At 44.8% G+C, this 18,702-nt stretch overlaps 1 protein-coding gene across 3 annotated transcripts in view; it reads left to right on the forward strand.

Annotated features, from left to right (window-relative positions):
• Positions 1-18,080, forward strand: part of LOC128123706 (homeobox protein Rhox13-like) — a 43,887-nt gene extending 25,807 nt beyond the window's left edge. For 2 of the 3 annotated variants that reach the window (XR_008222789.1, XR_008222792.1), the window contains 2 exons: positions 12,747-12,792; positions 15,445-15,493. Coding sequence is in view for 1 of the 3 variants with exons in the window: in XM_052759978.1 (XP_052615938.1) it covers positions 11,676-12,067; positions 12,747-12,792; positions 15,445-15,564 (558 nt within the window). In the remaining 2 variants the exon portion in view is untranslated. Of the gene's footprint in view, positions 1-10,640; positions 12,068-12,746; positions 12,793-15,444 lie in introns of those variants that run through there. The other variant, XM_052759978.1, reaches the window with a different exon arrangement.
• The last annotated feature ends 622 nt before the right edge of the window (positions 18,081-18,702 follow it).

Below are 18,702 nucleotides of genomic sequence, written 5' to 3' on the forward strand. Positions count from 1 at the left end.
AAACATCTGTGATACCAACTGATTGTCAGTGAGGAATACCTTATATGGTGATATTTTATTTGTATTAAAATGTTATTTGTATGTTGCCGGGCGGTGGTGGCACACGCCTTTAATCCCAGCACTCGGGAGGCAGAGCCAGGTGGATCTCTGTGAGTTCAAGGCCAGCCTGGTCTCCAAAGCGAGTTCCAGGAAAGGCGCAAAGCTACACAGAGAAACCCTATCTCGAAAAAGAAAAAAAAATGTTATTTGTATGTTAATAAATAAAGTTGCTCGGGGGTCAGAGCTATTAGCAAGCCATAGGAAAGCAGGGCAGTGGTGGTATACACTTCTAATCCCAGCACTTGGTAGGCAGAGCTGGGTAAGTCTCTGTGTGTTCAGGGATACAGCCAGTATTGGATACACATGCCTTTAATCTCAATACCAATCATGGAAAACCTGGAGGCCTATATAGACAGGCCGTGAGGAGGCGGTCATGTGGTTGGGTTTACACCCAATGAGAAGGCAGGACAGGAACTCTATATAAAGACTTTAACACAGGGGTAGCTCTGATTCGGAGAGGTAGGACCACCGCAGGAGGAAGGGTAAGGTTTTAGCTCTTAGCTCTGACCTCTTGGCTTTCTTTGCATTGGTTCTGTGTTTCTTATTTAATATGATGGTTGGTTACATCTACAACCTTATCTATTCAGAGTCCTCAAGGACAAAAACATACTGAGAAAGAAGATGACAGCCAGTACATGAGAACCCCAGTGGTAGAGCACTTGCCTAGTATGTACAAGAACCTAGCTTCCATCGCCAGCAGAGCCGACACAAAATATCGTTTGTAGTGGAATTGATCTTCCTGCTTCCTCAAGGACTACCCTGACAACTATTTAGAGTATTGGGGGTAAACAAAGAGATAATTTGTCCTCTGCTCATTTCCTTAACAAGTCCTTTTCCTCTGGCCTCAGCTGTTAGCACATAGTTAATTCCCACTGCTGTGTGCGGAACACATCCTCCTCTCCCTCTCCTCACGTCCCTTCCATTTATCCTCCTCTTGTATAATTTCACAATAAGTGCCATTGTCAATGCCCATATTTTGTATGTTGCTCTCTGAGTCCACGTATCCCTACATTTGGCTGCGGTTTCTGAATTCAGGCATCCCCATGTCCCTCCTGAGCGCTCCTCTCAGTGTTACCCCACGTTTAGAATTTTCTAGACAAATACAAGGATACTGAGTTTCCTTCCTGTTTGGCTTCTTTACATTCCAGAGAATCTAAGTGAATCTACACTGGTCTCCATGGTAAAAATTTTTGAAGTGTAGTTTTGGAAATCATCATGCTCAGTTAAGGTTCATTTCTTGTGGAAAATTTCCTAGAGCCAGATGACCTTTGGGATTGAATAACAAGAAGAAATCGAAGATAAAATAATCGATTTTAAGATTATGTGTGCCATCACTCTACAGCCACCTTTAAATTTTTTATTTATTGTCTGGATATGGGTCTTTGCTCTGCATGCATGTCTGTGTTAGACATACATACCTAGTACCCCTGGAGGCCAGAAAAGGGCATTGGATCTCTTTGGACTGGAGTTACAGATGGTCGCTTGTGAGCTGCTATATGGGTTTGGGAAATTGAACCCAGGTCCTCTGGAAGACCAGCCAGTGTACTTAACTGCTGAACTGTCTTTCCAGCTCCTTCCCTCTACCTTTCCTGCTTCCTCCCTGGGTTCCAGCACGAAGTCTAGATAAAGAATAAATATAACTTTTACCTAGCTCTCGCCATTCTCCTTGGATGAAATGTAGGTCAGTTGTTAAGCTGTGTGAGCTACATGTCCAAACTTCTTGTGATGGTGGGCCTAAGATATAAACCACTTATCGTTTTTGCTCTCTAGTAGGTAGTGCCCCCAAAACGGAACTAGTGATAGGTGGCAAGGGGCTTATTCCTTCCCCTTTTGTCTGCTGCTCCTGTCAACGTTACTGAAGCAATGGCAGTTGAGTGTTGTGGAATATTATTTTCACTAGGCAAACATGCTGTAGAATTGTACTTTAACTGTGTAACGGTGTGTTACTTTTGTTTATGCTGCATTTGTATAATGATGTAAGGATGTGTATTTAATTATGTAAAGTTGTGTTGCATCTGTTTCACCTTGCCTGCCTAAGGCAACTGATTGGTCTAATAAAGAGCTGAATGGCCAGTAGCTAGGCAGGGGAAAGGATAGGCGGGACTGGCAGGCAGAGAGAATAAATAGGAGGAGGAGAACTCTAAGTTCACGAGAAGGAAGAATGAGAAAAAAAGGAGGAGAGAATGAGGGACATGCCTGGGGCACGAAGCCAGGCAGACACCAGCCAGACACAGAGAAGCAGTGAAAGTAAGAGACACAGAAGAAAGGTTCTAAGCCCTGGGGCAAAAGGTAGATAAAGAGAAACAGGTTAATTTATGTTAAAAGGGCTAGCCAGAAACCTGCCTAACCTATGTCGAGCATTCAAAACTAATCAAGTGTCTTGATTTGGGAGCTGGTTGGTGGCCCAAAAGAAAAAGCCTGGTACAGTTGTCTATGGCCTTCACCTGCCTTTAGTCCTCCAGTGCCAGCCTTGCTGTGCTCCTTACTTGCACCAGAAACATTTGGGTAGCGTGTCCCCCTTGGTGTCCCCTTGGAGGTCTGAGACCCAGCTCTGTGGTAGTTTGTTGTTCTCATTTTGCTTTTCCATTGATGGCCAAAGGAATTTCTTGCATTTGACTCTGTTGAAATACCTGATATGAGTTCTGATTCCCTAAGAATGTTTTTTTTTTTTTTTCCAGTGTCTGAATGTATCTATCGCCATGGTAAGGATGCAATGCAGGTTCTTTTTAAAAGAAAGCAGGAAAGAGAGCTTGGGGGAGCAGGATATCCCAGCTGGATCAAGAACAGAGAGGGAGAACAAGGAATAGGAGACCATGGTAAATGAAGACCACATGAGAATAGGAAGAAGCAAAGTGCTAGAGAGGCCCACAGAAATCCACAAAGGTACCCCCACCACAGACTGCTGGCAATTGTTGAGATACAGCCCGAACTGTCCTACTCTGGTGATGGGATTGCCAAACACCCTAATTGTCTTCCTAGAAACCCCATCCAACTACTGAGGGATCTGGATGCAGAGATCCATGGCTAGGTCCCGTGTGGGTCTCTGGGAGTCCAATTAGCGAGAATGAGGAGGGTTTATATGAGTGAGAATTGTTGAGACCAAGGTTGGATAAAGCAGAGGGACAAATAGCCAAAGGAATGGAAACACATGAACTATGAACCAATGGCTGAGGGGTCCCCAACTGGATCAGGCCCTCTGAATGGGTGAGACAGTTGATTGGCTTGATCTGTTTGGGAGGCATCCAGGCAGTGGGACCAGGTCCTGTGCTCATTGCATGAGTTGGCTGTTTGAAACCTGGGGCCTGTGCAGGATCACTTGGCTCGGCCTGGGAGGAGGGGACTGGACCTACCTGGACTGAGTCTACCAGGTTGATCTCAGTCCACGGGGAACGCTTTGTCCTGGAGGAGGTGGAAATGGGGGGTGGGCTGGGGGGAAGGTGAGGGGGCCCGGAGGGGGGAGAACAAGGGAATCCGTGGCTGATATGTAGAATTGAATTGTATTGCAAAATAAAAATAAAAATAAAAAAAATCACGACTGGCCGGAGGTGGTGATGCACACCTTTAATCCCATCACTTGGGAGGCAAATGCAGGTGGAAAATTGTGAGTTCATGGCCAGCCTGGTCTATAGTGAGTTCTGCAGGACTGCACAGAGAAGCCACGTCTCAAAAAAAAAAAAAAAAAAACAAAACAAAATAAATAAAAAAGTAAAAATTGGAGAGATGACTGAGCAGTTAAGAGTGCATGCTGCTCTTCCAAAGGCTGCAAGTTCAGCTGCCAGCACACAACTGCCTATGCTCCACCGAATCCATGCTCTCTAGTCTCTGCAGAGATTAAGGGGATACGAATTGGAAAGGAAGAAATCAAGCTTTCCCTATTTGAAGATGACATGATAGTATACTTGTGCGACCCCAAAGATTCAACCAAGGAACTGATACAGCTTATAACACCTTCAGCGACATAGCAGGATACAAGATCAACTCAAAAAAATCAGTATCCCTCCTATATACAATGGACAAAGAAGCTGAGAAGGAAATCAGAGACACATCACCTTTTACAATAGCCACAAATGACATAAAATACCTTGGGGTAACACTAACCAAGCAAATGAAGGAAGGACCTATATGACAAGATCTTTAAGTCCCTGAAAAAAGAAATTGAAGAAGATCTCAGAGGATCTCAGAAAATGGAAAAATCTGCCATGCTCATGGATAGGCAGGACTAACATAGGAAAAATGGCAATCTTACCAAAAGCAATCTACAGATTCAATGCAATCCCCATCAAAATACCAACACAATTCTTCACAGACCTAGAAAGAATAATACTCAACTTTGTATGGAAAAACAAAAAACCCAGGATAGCCAAAAGAATCCTGTACAATAACACAACCTCTGGAGGCATCTCAATCCCTGACTTCAAGCTCTACTATAGAGCTACAGTAATAAAAACAGCTTGGTACTGGCATAAAAACCGACATGTGGACCAAGGGAATCGAATTTAAGACCCTGATATTAATCCGCACACCTATGAACATATAATTTTTGACAAAGAAATCAAAAGTCCACAATGGAAAAAAGAAAGCATCTTCAACAAATGGTGCTGGCATAACTGGATATCAACATGTAGAAGGCTGCAAATAGATCCATATCTATACCGTGAACAAAACTTAAGTCCAAGTGGATCAAAGACCTCAACATAAATCCAGCTACTCTGAACCTGCTAGAAGAGAAAGTAGGAAGTAGTCTTGAACGCATTGGCATAGGAGATCACTTCCTAAATATAACACCAGTAGCTCAGACACTGAGAGAAACAGTCAATCAATGGGACCTCTTGAAACTGAGAAGCTTTTGTAGAGCAAAGGATATGGTCAACAAGGCAAAGCGACAGCCTACTGAATGGGAAAAGATCTTCACCAACCCCACATCTGACAGAGGACTGATATCCAAAATATATAAGGAACTCAAGAATTTAGACATCAAAATGCCCAACAGTCCAATTAAGAAATGGGCTATAGAACTAAACAGAGAATTCTCAACAGAGGAAACTCAAATGGCTGAAAGACATTTAAGGAATTGCTCAACATCCCTAATCATCAGAGAAATGCAAATCAAAACAACTCTGAGATACCTCCTTACGCCTATCAGAATGTCTAAGATCAAAAACACTGAAGACACCTTATGCTGGAGAGGATGTGGAGCTAGGGGACCTCTCCTCCACTGCTGGTGGGAATGCAAGCTTGTACAACCACTTTGGAAATCAATATGGCGCTTTCTTAGAAATTTGGGAATCCATCTCCCCCAAGATCCAGCTATACCACTCTTGGGCATATACCCAAGGAATGCTCAACCACAGCACAAGAGCACTTGTTCAGCTATGTTCATATCAGCATTGTTTGTAATAGCCAGAACATGGAAACAACCTAGATGCCCTTCAACTGAAGAATGGATAAACAAAATGTGGTACATATACACAGTGGAATACTACTCAGCAGAGAAAAACAATGACATCATGAGGTTTTCAGACAAATGGATGGATCTAGAAAAAATCATCCTGAGTGAGGTAACCCAGACTCAGAAAGACAAACATGGTATGTACTCACTCATAGCAGGATACTAGATGTGGAACAAGGATGACTGGACTGCTACTCATATCACCAGGGAGGCTACCTGGAAAACAGGACCCCAAGAAAGACACGGGGATCACCCAATGACGAAGAAATGGAAGAGATCTACATGAACAGCCTGGACATGAGTGGGGGTAATGAAGGGTGAGGGTCGAGGGAAAAGAGTTTGGGGGAGTGGGACATCCCAGCTGGATCAACAACAGAGAGGGAGAACAAGGAATAGGAGACCATGGTAAATGAGGACCACATGAGAATAGGAAGAAGCAAAGTGCTAGAGAGGCCCACAGAAATCCACAAAGATGCCCCCACAACAGACTGCTGAGAATTGTTGAGACCAAGGTTGGATAAAGCACAGGGACAAATAGCCAAAGGAATGGAAACACATGAACTATGAACCAATGGCTATGGGGTCCCCAACTGGATCAGGCCCTCTCAATGGGTGAGACAGTTGATTGGCAGTTAAGAGTGCATGCTGCTCTTCCAAAGGCTTCAAGTCCAACTGCCAGCACACAACCGCCTATGCTCCACAGAATCCACACTCTCTGGTCTCTGCAGGTACCTGCACACACATGGCACACACTCATAAAGACACACATAGACACATAAATAAAAATAAAAATGCTTTTAAAAGAACCATTTTTCTTTCTCTTCATAGTCATTCCTGGAGCTCAAGGATTCAGCCATTATCACCACACTCCCCAAACAATTCCTGCCTAGAAACACAAAGGCTCAGATTTCCTACGCTAGAGTGGGAATATAGCTCAGTTATAAACTATATGTTACATACTTGAGCTACTGGGTCCAATTCTAAGCACTATACAGAAGAGAAAAGTAAAGAAAATAATCAGAATCCCTCCCAGGCTACATTATCCACACAAGACCCACAGTACATCACTAGGGTTCAGAATCCATAGGCTGAGACTGGGTCCAGTGGGAGAGCCTTTGCCTAGCACACACAAGGGCCTGGGTGTGATTCCTGGCGCTGGAGGGGAGGGCAGGAAATCTACATGAATGAACCAGCTCACTACTAATAAAAAGTGTGTTATATCATGGGACTTCAATTCTAAAACGGCAGAGAAATTATGTACTTAAATCAGCAATAAATAGTTAAGAATCAGAAGCAAAGAACAAGAAGGAAGAGACATACAGAATAAAGTTAATCACAAAATGCGTTCTGGGAAAATGTAAACATGGTTGAGAAATTCAATACAGTTAAGTTGCTGGAACAATCGAAACAAGACAAAGAAGGCATCAGTGGGACTCCAAGACACACAACCCCCTGAGAGATCCATGACGACAGCATAGAAGAAGGAGAAGAATCAAGTTCTAAAGGTACAAAATATGTTTTTAAAAAACCTCATAACAGAAAACTTCTCAGTGCTGGATACAGAGAGGTCCATCCAGATGTGAAGTGCTTAGAACACCAAGAGACAGACCAGGAAAGAATTGGCCCTCCTCACAATTAGAACACTAAAGACACAGAACAAAGACAGCATCTCAGCAGCAGCCAGACACACCATGTCCCATAGGGCAGAATGGCAGTATGGCAGCAGATTATTCGGCTGCAACTTTACAGCCAGGAGACCCGGGCAGATGCATTTCAATTCTGACTCAACTGCCAACCCAGATGACTATAGCTAGCAAAGCAGTCTGTTGTAACTGAGGGGAAAATACACACTTTGCATGATAAAAAAAAAAAAAAAAAAACCAGACTACAGGAATGCATGAGCACTAAGCTAGCTCCATAGAAAATACTTACAGGAATCTTTTGGACTGAAAAGAAAAACAAATTCCGCCACAAATCCACAGCAAAGAATAAACACAGTAGGATAGTAGTTAAGCAAGCGGGGAAAAGAAAAAAAAACCCTACAAAATCAACAAATGGCAGGAATTAACACCCACTTTTCAACAATAACTGAGAATTAATGGTCTCAATTCCACAACCAAATTTCAGGGGTTCCCATACCACTGGGTCTTTGAAAACCTGCAATCACACGCACAGACCTACATATAGGCATGGGCGCACACAATTGAAAATAAAAATAAATCTTTGGAAAAAAGGGCACAGACTAGTAGTAGATTGCATCAAATGACAGGAAACATCTACTTGATGCCTCCAAGAAACAGATGTCACTACAAAGGCAGATGTCACCCTAGGGGGAAAGAATGGAAAAAGATCCAAGTAAATAGGCCTAGGAAACAAGCAGGTGCCAGTGTTCCAATAGCTAATGAAACAGACTTCCAACCAAAACTAGTGAGAAAATATAGAGTCACTTCATACTGACTAAGGGAATGTAAGAGGACTTTATGATTCTAAAAGTATGCCTCAAGCAAGTGCACCTGATTTCCTAACAAATAATATTAGATTCAAGCCAGATTAACTACTGGGTGACGTTAATACCTAAATCTCACCAACTGATATGTCTCCCTAACAAAAAATAAACAGAAATATGCAAATTAAATGATATTATAGATCAAATGGACTTAACAGACATCTACAGACTACTCCATCCAAAGTCTGCAGAATACATATTATTCCCATGGAACTTTCTTCAGAATAGATCCCATATTCTGAGACAAAGCAAGTCTCAACAAATACAGGAAAACAATTCCTTGTGGTTTACCTGATCAAAATGGAATGAAACTACCGGAGGTGGTGGCACACTCTTTTAATCCCAACACCCAGGAGGCAGAGGCAGAGGGATCTCTGTGAGTTGGAGGTCAGCCTGGTCTACAAAGTGACTTCCCAGACAGCCAGGGCTGTTACACAGAGAAACCCTGTCCCAAAACACAACAACAAAAAAGCCAGAGAGTGTGCAAATAAATGATACATATGAGAGCTCTCAAAAATGAAGGATAAGCCAAACCCCAAATCAGGAGATGAAAAGAAATCAAGATCCATGCAGGAATTATTGAAATGGAAACAAAAATAACAATAAAGAATCAATGTAACTAGAAATTGGTTCTTTGAAATGTATGATTAGACAGACTGATCAAAAGACAAAGATAAGACTATTAGAGACTCAGATTAATAAAATTAAAGATAAAAGGAGAGCCACTGCAACAGATACCAACAAAATTCAGAAAATCATTAGGTTTTATCTTGAAAATAGGCATCATAAATTTAAAAAAATACAAATAAAAAATAACCCCAAATTTGCCAGTTAATTTTTTTTGAGACAATGTCTCTCTATGTATTCTGGAGCTCTCTACATTGACCAGGCTGGCCTTGAACTCATAGAGATCTACCTGCCTCTGCCTCCCAAGTGGGGGGATTCAAGGTGTGTGCCACTGCTGCCACCACCACCTGGCAGTTAACTTTAAAAAGAAAACAACAACAACAAAACTCACAGTGTCAACCTGGAACGACAGCCTAAGGAGGATCACACACTTGGACCGTCTTTCTCTCCTACAACTATGAGAAAGTTCACCTCCAAGTGGCTGTGAGCATCACTCCCACAGTGCATCACATAGAGCCTCAGCTGTCTGGCTCTGCTGACTAACCCCTCCCTCCCTCCCTCATCTATGATTGAGGACTACAGAGCCTTACACAGGGCCTTTAGCCCTCCATGTACAAACACTGACTCTACCACAGTGCAGATAAACTTCTGTTCTTGGAGTCTGAGGGGAAGAGCTCATGAACTCAGGGTTGCACCGACGTTCTCTAAAGCCGAGAACATGTCTTATGCACCAGTTTACTGAAATGCTCTTGTCCTCCTTGTGCTTCTTGGAGAGAAAACCTGGGACTTGGAAATGATTTAACAATTTCTGACAGAACTGAGAACAGAACCTAGGGAACTTCCTATGTGCCAGACGACTGCTCACAAGCTACAGCCCCAGTCCTTTAAAAAAAAATTTTTATTTTTTGTATTAAAACAAAAGCTATGGACTGGATAGATGGCTCAGTGTTAAGAGCACTGGCTGCTCTTCCAGAGGACCCAGGTTCAATTCCCAGCACCCATATGGTAGCTCACAATTGTCTGTAACCTAGCTCAAAGTGATCTACATTCACACAGACAGACATGCAGGCAAAACACCGATGCACATAAAATAAAAATAAATGTATCATTTAAAAACAAAAACAAAACCTAGGAGTTGGGCAGCGGTGGTGCCTGCCTTTAATCTAATCGCTTAAGAGGTAGAGGCAACCAGATCTCTGTGAGTTCAAGGACAGCCTGGTCTCGAGTGACTTCCAGGGCAGCCAGGGTTACAGAGGAAAAAAAAAACCTTTCCTGAAAAACAAACAAACAAAAACCTGGAACCAGTGGGATAACTCAGCTGGTAAAGACTCAAGCCTGATAGCCTGAGTGTGACAGAGGGTCACATATAGACGTAAAGAAAGAACCCAGTACCCAAAGTTATTCTATGATTGTCACGTGGTGCCAGAGTATACATGCATCCAGACCCACACAAAATAATACTGACAATGCATTTTTCTTAAATTACATTTAAAAATTGAACCCAGGCATGATGGTGCAAATCTGTAATCACAAAACCCAGGGGGCAAAGGGAGGGGAATCAGGAACTCAGGGTCTGGCTCTACTACATACTGAATTCAAAGCCAGTCTGAGCTATACGAGACCCTGTCTCAAAAAAACGAACAACAACATTAAAAAAAAAAAAACATGACTACACCAAAATCTGAAATCTAATTGTTTACTAAGTTTAACATCAAGCTATGCTGACTAGCTCTTGTGGTTGTATGTGTCTAGAAGACCTAAACCAAACACTACTATTTCTGAATCTTCAAACAGCTATGCATTTCAAGACCTAAGTATATGGGAACAAGAACATATATAACACTAGGAAATGCCATTAACAAACAACCTGCCTAAGTAGGTACTGTCAGGGCCAGCAAGATGACTCTGATGGTAAAGGTATTTGCTGCTAATGTCTGTCAGCCTGGGTTCAATTCCTTGATGCAGTGGAAGAAGAGAAACAACTCCTCCAAGTTATCTTCTGACCCACACACGTGGCTCATGCACTCACATACACAATTAGGAACTTAAAGGAAATTTTAAAAAATCTCAACTGAAAACTGTCTCAGCACTCTCCATCAGTCACTCCCCACCAGTCACTCCCCCCTTCAGCCACTCCCCCCATCAGCCATTCCTCAACAGTCACTCACCCCCATCAATCACTTCCCCCATCAATAAGTCCTCATCAGTCACTCCTCCCACCCACCCAAAGTCACTCCACCCCTCAGTTGCTCTCTTATGCTGTGATAAAATACGAAGAAAAAGCAACTTAGGGAAGACAAGAGTGTGTTCTAGGACTCAATGTACTAACAGGCAGTCTTGAACTATCAGCCACTAATCTGATCATGTCCACTTAGTTCTAAGCCCATTCTCTGACCAGCAGTGGTAGGTGGAGGGTGAGGTTCACAGAAATTTTCTACATGTTCTTGCAAGGGTCCTGTGGTCAGTGTGTGTTCCCATCTTTCTCCCATACTCTATTCCCCAATTATCTTGCAATGCTACACAATTCATCCTCCAGTGTCATCTCTGTAACCTAGGAGGAACAGGCAGCACGCACATGCATGCAGAAGCAAGCTAAAACTCCTTCTACATGCATGCCCTGGAAGCAAGGTTTAACTTCACACGACCTTTCACAACCCTGTTCACAGTGGCTCCCTCGTTCCTCATCTATTGGGCCACACCCACCACTTGTGCACCAAAGCAAATACCACCTACCTCAGCAAGAGGTCATAAAGCCCAGAGCAGTCAGTCAGGGAGGGAAAAGCCTATAGCGCCCATCTGGAGAGGAGCCTGTGGACGCAAACCTTGAGGAACATGGAGAAGTGTGGAACATGCGCAGAAGGACACGTTGACGTCACCCTTTCCTCAGGCCTCTCTTGATTCCTCATCAGTAGTAGACATGACCGAACAATAGGCCTTGAGTGTCGTCATTCCTGGGGCCCCACTTCTCTCTGTGGTTTCGGCCCACTACTAGTCATGGCCCGCAAGGTCCATTGGCAATATATATACGTTGTGAGGAATGAGAATGGTGAGGAGATAGCTGAGGTCTCCACCTTAGAGGCTGCCTTGGCGATGGTGGGTGGCAACCCTAGTGGAGGTGACGCGGGCTGCGTAATGGAACTAAATAACGGGGTCCGCCAGGTCCGTGAGAGCCAAAACGACTCTGAGGAGAGCAGTAGGGAGCCGAACTCCTCATCCTCGGAGCCTCACCAGGAGGAGCCAAGGCCCTCAGCCGAGGCTGTGATTCGGATTCCCAGGCGCCGTTCATCACGAAGGCGACGGCGAACCACATTGAAGTTCACACTGGGGCAGGTCGAGGAAATGGAAAAATTGTTCAAAGAAACCCAGTACCCAGATGCGCTTGCCAGGTATGTGTCTTGCACCAGGAGCTGTCCCCAACCTCCCTGTTGTCTCAGGTTGAGATGTCCTTTTGTTGTTCCAGGCCCTGGTTTCCTGTCATCCCTCCCTAAGACACTGCTGTCTTCTCCCTAGGTGGTGGGTACAGGAGGGTGCCTTCTGTAGGGGTAAAAGTCAGTATTAGCGTGTAGTGTTGGCCCCAAACAAGTGTACATAGTCAACACCACTCATTTCGAGTCATATTTTAATTTCTGTAAAATATTGAGACATGAGTATAGTGTGGCAAAATACTCACTAGTGTAAAGTTCACCAGTGTTAAGGATTTACACTTTGTTGGGTGACCTCCTCACCAGTAGTCTCGTCATCTTTTCAGGGACTGTGTACCTATCCATCAACTCCTTTCGCTTTCCCTTTCCCTTCCCCTGCTGCTGTTTTTTAATTTAGTACAATTTGCTCGGCATACACTTTGGCATTTATTTTTAAGTTTTCATAGAGTGTTAAAATTAAAATCTTTGTTTAGAAACTTTTATAAGAGGTGAAACCATTGCAAAAGCAAGACTAGTTCTGAGAATGAAAGTTAAAGGGGGGTTGAGGGAAGATAGCAATATTAAAAAAGCATAGAAATCATTTATGACTTTGCAGTTCATGTAAAACACGGCATGCTAAACATTTGTGGTTCTCTTTCCACAGGAAAGAACTTGCACAAGCTTTGACTATTCCTGAAGTCAAAGTGAAGGTCAGTAAATCCAAGCAAAGACATTGAACAGTCAATCTACAGCCTTCCTCATGTCTTGGGAAGCCTTGTCCTAGGCACTTTTTTTTATTTAAGATTTTTTTTTCATTTTACATACCAACCACAGTTCCCCTCCTTCCCCATCTCCTGCTCTCATCCCCACCTCCTCCCTGAACTCCCACATCCACTCCTCATAGGGGGTAAGGCTTCCATTGTGAGTCAACAAACCTGGTACATTCAGTTGGGGCAGGACCTACTGCATCAAGGCTGAACAAGGCATTGGGTTCTTGGGGACTTCCCTAGCGCCAGGTTTCTCCCTAAACCCATAATGGCTCTCTCAAGATATCTCTTTCACGGCTCTCCCTTTCCATTCCTACTCCAACTTGGCCATCCAGATCCCTCATGCTCCTATCTCCCAACCCCTCCATTCTATCCCCTACCCAGTTTACAAAGGAGATCGTATCTGTTTTCCCTTCCTGGGGTGATCCATGAATGTCCCTCTATGGGACCTCCTCTTTACATGGCTTCTCTTGGGTTGTCGATTGTAGCCTCATTATTCTTTGCAAGAGAGGCTGATGCACTGCATCTCTAGAGAGGCTGACACACTGCATCTCTAGAGAGACTGATTCACTGCAGCTCTAGAGACTGAAGCACTACAACTCTAGAGTTGATGATGCACTGCATCTCTAGAGAGGCTGATGCACTGTAGCTCTAGAGACTGGTGCACTGCAGCTCTAGAGAGGATGATGCAGTGCAGCTCTAGAGAGGATGACATACTCCAGCTCTAGAGACTGGTGCACTGCAGCTCTAGAGAGGATGATGCACTGCAGCTCTAGAGACTGGTGCACTGCAGCTCTAGAGAGGATGATGCAGTGCAGCTCTAGAGAGGATGATATACTCCAGCTCTAGAGACTGGTGCACTGCAGCTCTAGAGAGGATGATGCACTGCAGCTCTAGAGACTGGTGCACTGCAGCTCTAGAGAGGATGATGCAGTGCAGCTCTAGAGAGGATGATACACTCCAGCTCTAGAGACTGGTGCACTGCAGCTCTAGAGAGGATGATGCACTGCAGCTCTAGAGAGGATGATACACTACAGGTCTAGAGACTGGTGCACTGTAGCTACAGAGACAAGGTGGACACAAGACACAAGAGAAAACACCCATGGTCTCCTGTTTGCACACTCTTGAGTGTGACTTTCCAATAGCCTCGTTTCTGATTTCCTCTTTCCTCTTACAAGTGCAAACAATAGGCTTTAGGAATCAAACGGGGAACTCTGACTTAAAGTGAGACCACATGAGTCAGCCACTGGGGCTTTATTTGAGTTCATGGAGGCATCAGGATGGTAGTAGGGCTTCTGGTCCTTTGGTTGGTCTTCTTTAGACTATACATACACATAATAGGTAGGGAAAGAAAGGACATGGAGGCACAAATGTACAGTTTGAGAACTTCCCAATACAATGGACCCTCATTTCACTAGGAGCCTGAGAGGATGGTGACATCTAACAGGTTACTGTGACTGTATTTCCATAGCTAGACCATATTTAGGAAGAGCTGATTTAGACGACTTTCCCCACACTGTTGTGGACCATCTTACTCTTTGCCTTTTGAAGAAAGATGGGCTTTAGATGTCCTGGTGACACAGCAGGGCCTAGTGTGCCCTCTGTGCTGGACAGGATTCTGGAAATATAGGTGAAACAATGATATTATTCTTCGTCCTGATCCTGGAGAACTTTTTTTTTTTTTTTTTTTTTTTTTTTTTTTTTTTTTTTTTGGTTTTTCGAGACAGGGTTTCTCTGTGTAGCTTTGCGCCTCTCCTGGAACTCACTTGGTAGCCCAGGCTGGCCTCGAACTCACAGAGATCCGCCTGGCTCTGCCTCCCGAGTGCTGGGATTAAAGGCGTGCGCCACCACCGCCCGGCTCTGGAGAACTTTTTATAGCATGAAAGAATATACTGTTCAGATTTACCATGGGTGGAAGTCATGCTTTCAGCTGAACTCCTGGAGATGGTAAAGGTTTCGGTGTCCTGTATGTCATTAGGTTAAATTTGTCAACCTTCACAAACACTGGAGGCTGTGATGTCAAACCATTGTCCAGGCCTTCTCTGCCCACCACTTGTTCGCTCCCCTGAAATTTCAAGCACCAACAATCCCATTGGAACCCTTGAATGCTATTTTCTTTCTAAAAATCTCCTATGCTTATTTCTGTTGATTAATTACTTCATACTGAAGATTGATTTTGCAAACAGAAAGCTGTTCCCGTCCCTAGGCCTTTAAAATGTGCTAACATTTGGTGATCCACAATCTCTGTCCAAACAAGAGGAATGGATCACTAGGGAGGAGGGTATTCTACAGCTGATGGAAAAATGTCAGAATGAAGACTTTCCTTTACCCAGTTACCGTATATTGAATTAATATCAAGGAACTGGAACATGCTGTAATCTAAGCTTTCCATCCATTAGAAGAGAAACCACTGAAGTGTCTATACTGCTGGAAAAAGACAAAATCATGGCCTATTGCAGAATTTGACACACAGCTGGTATTTGCTTTTATGAGCTGAATAGAAAGTCAGTGTTATGTGTCTTAAAGTGGTTTTTATCTCTTGGCTCTGGGGTGGAAGCCAATACTAACTCCAATCCTGCCTTCCTCTAATTTTAGACATGGTTCGTCCATCGGAGAGCAGAAGAGAGGAAGAGTCAGAGGCGTGTAGTAGTACAGAGCACACCTCCTCGTATTGAAAAGGTCCTTCTCATTATCGATAGGGACGACTATCCTTAGAGTGCAATCTTTGTTCAGGAGCTAGAGGGAAATCTGGTGACACCTGTACTCAATGTCCAGCTTCACTAAAATTCAGCACTCATGTTAACAATACAATCATGAAATTCCAAGTTATTTAATTTCATATGCTTTCTGGGGTTTTGTAGTATACAGATGTACACTCTTCAGGAAATGCCATTTAAACAAAATGACACATTCTATTTTTTGGGGGTGACATTTCTAAGTCATGAGTATTGTTTGCACAGATGACTATTGCCTACACATGGGAATTGTGAAACAGTGGATCACTTAAGCCTTCTTGATTCAGGCTCACTTGATCCTTTGAGCACGGGATTCAGTAGTAACCCTGCAAATGGGGAATCTAAGGAGAAGGTGGGCACAGAAGGTATTGATGGTGATGATTACTTTTTATTTGGGGAGGGGTCACAACAATTCTTTCTTTTTTCTTTTAATGAAAATAGATTTTTCTGTCACATACTATATTCTGATTATGGTTTCCCTTCCCCCTACTCCTCCCAGTTCCTCCTCACTTACCCTTCCATCTGGACATATCTACCATTCTGTCATTAGAAAACAGCTCAGATAGGTGGAAGCCACTCACAGGCCATCCTGGGTCCTCAAGACCTGGGCTGCCTAAAGCAGTTGATGGAGGTTGGGTGCCATTATAATGAGCAAATGTGTGGTGGAGAAATGGGAGAAAAAGAGAGACAGAATGGTTCATGTGCTGTGGAAAGATGTGGAATAGAAGAACCGAAGGTGGTGAGGAGCCGGCTGAGGTAGATGGCCTGCTTGTCACCCAGGGAAGTGATGATTCCTGTGCCTGGGCTGCTTGAAGGGTCATGTCTGGGTCCATGGCCTTACTGCAGCCAGGGTCTATGTGTTGATATCCATGGCTCCTGCTGCCATTGAAAGCCATGCATATGTCTGGGGTCTGGGCTGTCACCTGGGGCCGTGTTGGTGACCCTGGATCATGCTGCCTCTGGGGCCATGCCAATCTGAGTGCCTGTGCTGCTACCCGGGGCCTTGGTGACATCCAGGCCATGTAGCTGCCTAGGACAATGTCTGGGTCCATGTCCTACTGCAGCCAGTGCCTGTGTTAAACTCTGTGTCCCGTGTTGCCACCTAGGCCACATGGATACCCAGGGTCTGTGGCACAACCTGTGGACTTGTTGTCCAAGCCTCCAGAGCCATGCTGATCTGAGTAGCCTATGCTACCACCTAGGGCCTAGGTGTCATCCGGGCCCAAGTAGCTGCTGAGGGCCATGTCTAGGTCGGTGTCCCTATGGCAGCCATGGTCTGAGTTGATAGCCATGGCTCCTGTTACCACCAAGGGGCATGAAGGTGCCTGAGGTCTGGTCTGCCACCTGAGACCATGCTGGTGTCCCACAGCCATGCTGCTGCTCTGGTTGGCCTGTGCCATCACCTGGGGCCGTGGTATGTCAGGGCCCAAGCTTCAGTCTAGGGCCATCTCTGGGTCCATGGCCCCACAGCAGCCAGGGTTTAAGTTGATGTCCATGGCATCTGTTGCAACCAAGGGACATGCAGATGCCCAGGGTCTGGTTAGCCACCTCAGACTATGCTGGTGTCTGAGAGCCATGCTACTTGATGCTGGGGCTGAACTGCTCTGAGTGACATGAGCTGAGACACGGGACATGGTAACATCTGGGCCTGAGATGCTCTGGAGGACCACCTCTGGATCTGTGGTCCTGCTGTAACTGGAGTCTGTGTTGACATCTGTGGGCCATGTAACCATAGGAGGTCATGTATGATGAAATCCAAGGGCAGTGCTGAGCCACACCTGCCCTGTGTTGGCCCTAGGAAAGCTGGCCCTGCTCCTCACTAGACACTGCAGCTAGAGTGCTGACCTTGACCCTCACAGGAGAGCTGGCCCCAATGACTCTGGCATGGAGAGCTGGCCCCCTATACTTAGGAGAGTTGGCCCCACCTCTCAACACAGGCATGAGAGAGATGACCCTGATGCCATGGGCATAGGAGAGCTGGTTCCACCTCCACCTGAGGGGGCAGCCTTAGTATCAAGGACTGACCAACTCAACTACCACCCAGGTCCATATCCAGGGCCTTGGATTGGCCCACCCTAACATCAACCCCATCTAGGACCTGCTGGCGCATGTGAAGGGACTGGTTCTGCAGATCTCCATGACTAGGGGCAGCCATGGGATATCAGAGAGGAGTTTCTGTGAGGATTCAGTGATGATGGTGTACCACAAACCAGAGTCCTTGAACCAGACCAATGACTCATTGCAATTTTCATTTTCGGATGGGGCTGATTGAACAAAGGGTATCCTGCAGGACACACCGGGGATCCCAATGCCACTCAAATGAATGAAGAGATGTTGAAGAGGCGGGAGAGACAAAAGAGAGAAGTGGGCTTTTTTGTTTGCGTGGTTGGTTGGTTAGTTGGTTGGTTGGTTTAGTTTGGTATTTTTTTTATTTTATTATAGTGGAGGGCTGCTGCAAGGGTGAAGGGAGGATAGGGAGGACTGGGAAAGGAGCAGATTTGGGGTGCATGATGTGAAATTCACAAAGAATAAAGATTGTGTGTGTGTGTGTGTGTGTGTGTGTGTGTGTGTGTGTGTGTGTGTGTGTGAAAACATACAGGCTTCAAAGGAATAATAGTAAAATCAACTATAGCCAAGCTGTTGTGGTACATGCCTTTAATCCCAGCCCTCGGGAGGCAGAGGCAGGCAGATCTCTGTGAGTTCGAGGCCAGCCTGGTACAGTGTGAGTTCCAAGACTGACAGGGCTACACAAAGAAACCCTGTCTTGAAAAACCCAAAATAAATTCATATATACATACATACATACATACATACATACATACATACATATATACAGACTGAAAATAGAAACTAACATGTTAGAATACAACAAAATATTGTGCGGCCTGGGTCACTCAGAGATTCACTGTGACCATGAATAAATTTAAATTAGGACAGGCTTTATTAAATAAGAACTGGTGATCCCATCCTGCCTTGGACTTCCCTTCTGGAGCACAGGTGAGTGCCCTGGTTTGGCCTGGACCCCATCGCTGGGCACCAGCCACTCTGGGGAAGACCTGCCCAACTTGGCCCCAGGTTCTGGCCACTGGGCAGGTTCCCTTCTAGCCCCACCGTGAAG

This window comes from Peromyscus californicus, unplaced genomic scaffold, assembly GCF_007827085.1.
Source record: "Peromyscus californicus insignis strain IS unplaced genomic scaffold, ASM782708v3 Scaffold_41__1_contigs__length_357258, whole genome shotgun sequence".
In the NCBI taxonomy this organism is placed as follows: domain Eukaryota; kingdom Metazoa; phylum Chordata; class Mammalia; order Rodentia; family Cricetidae; genus Peromyscus; species Peromyscus californicus.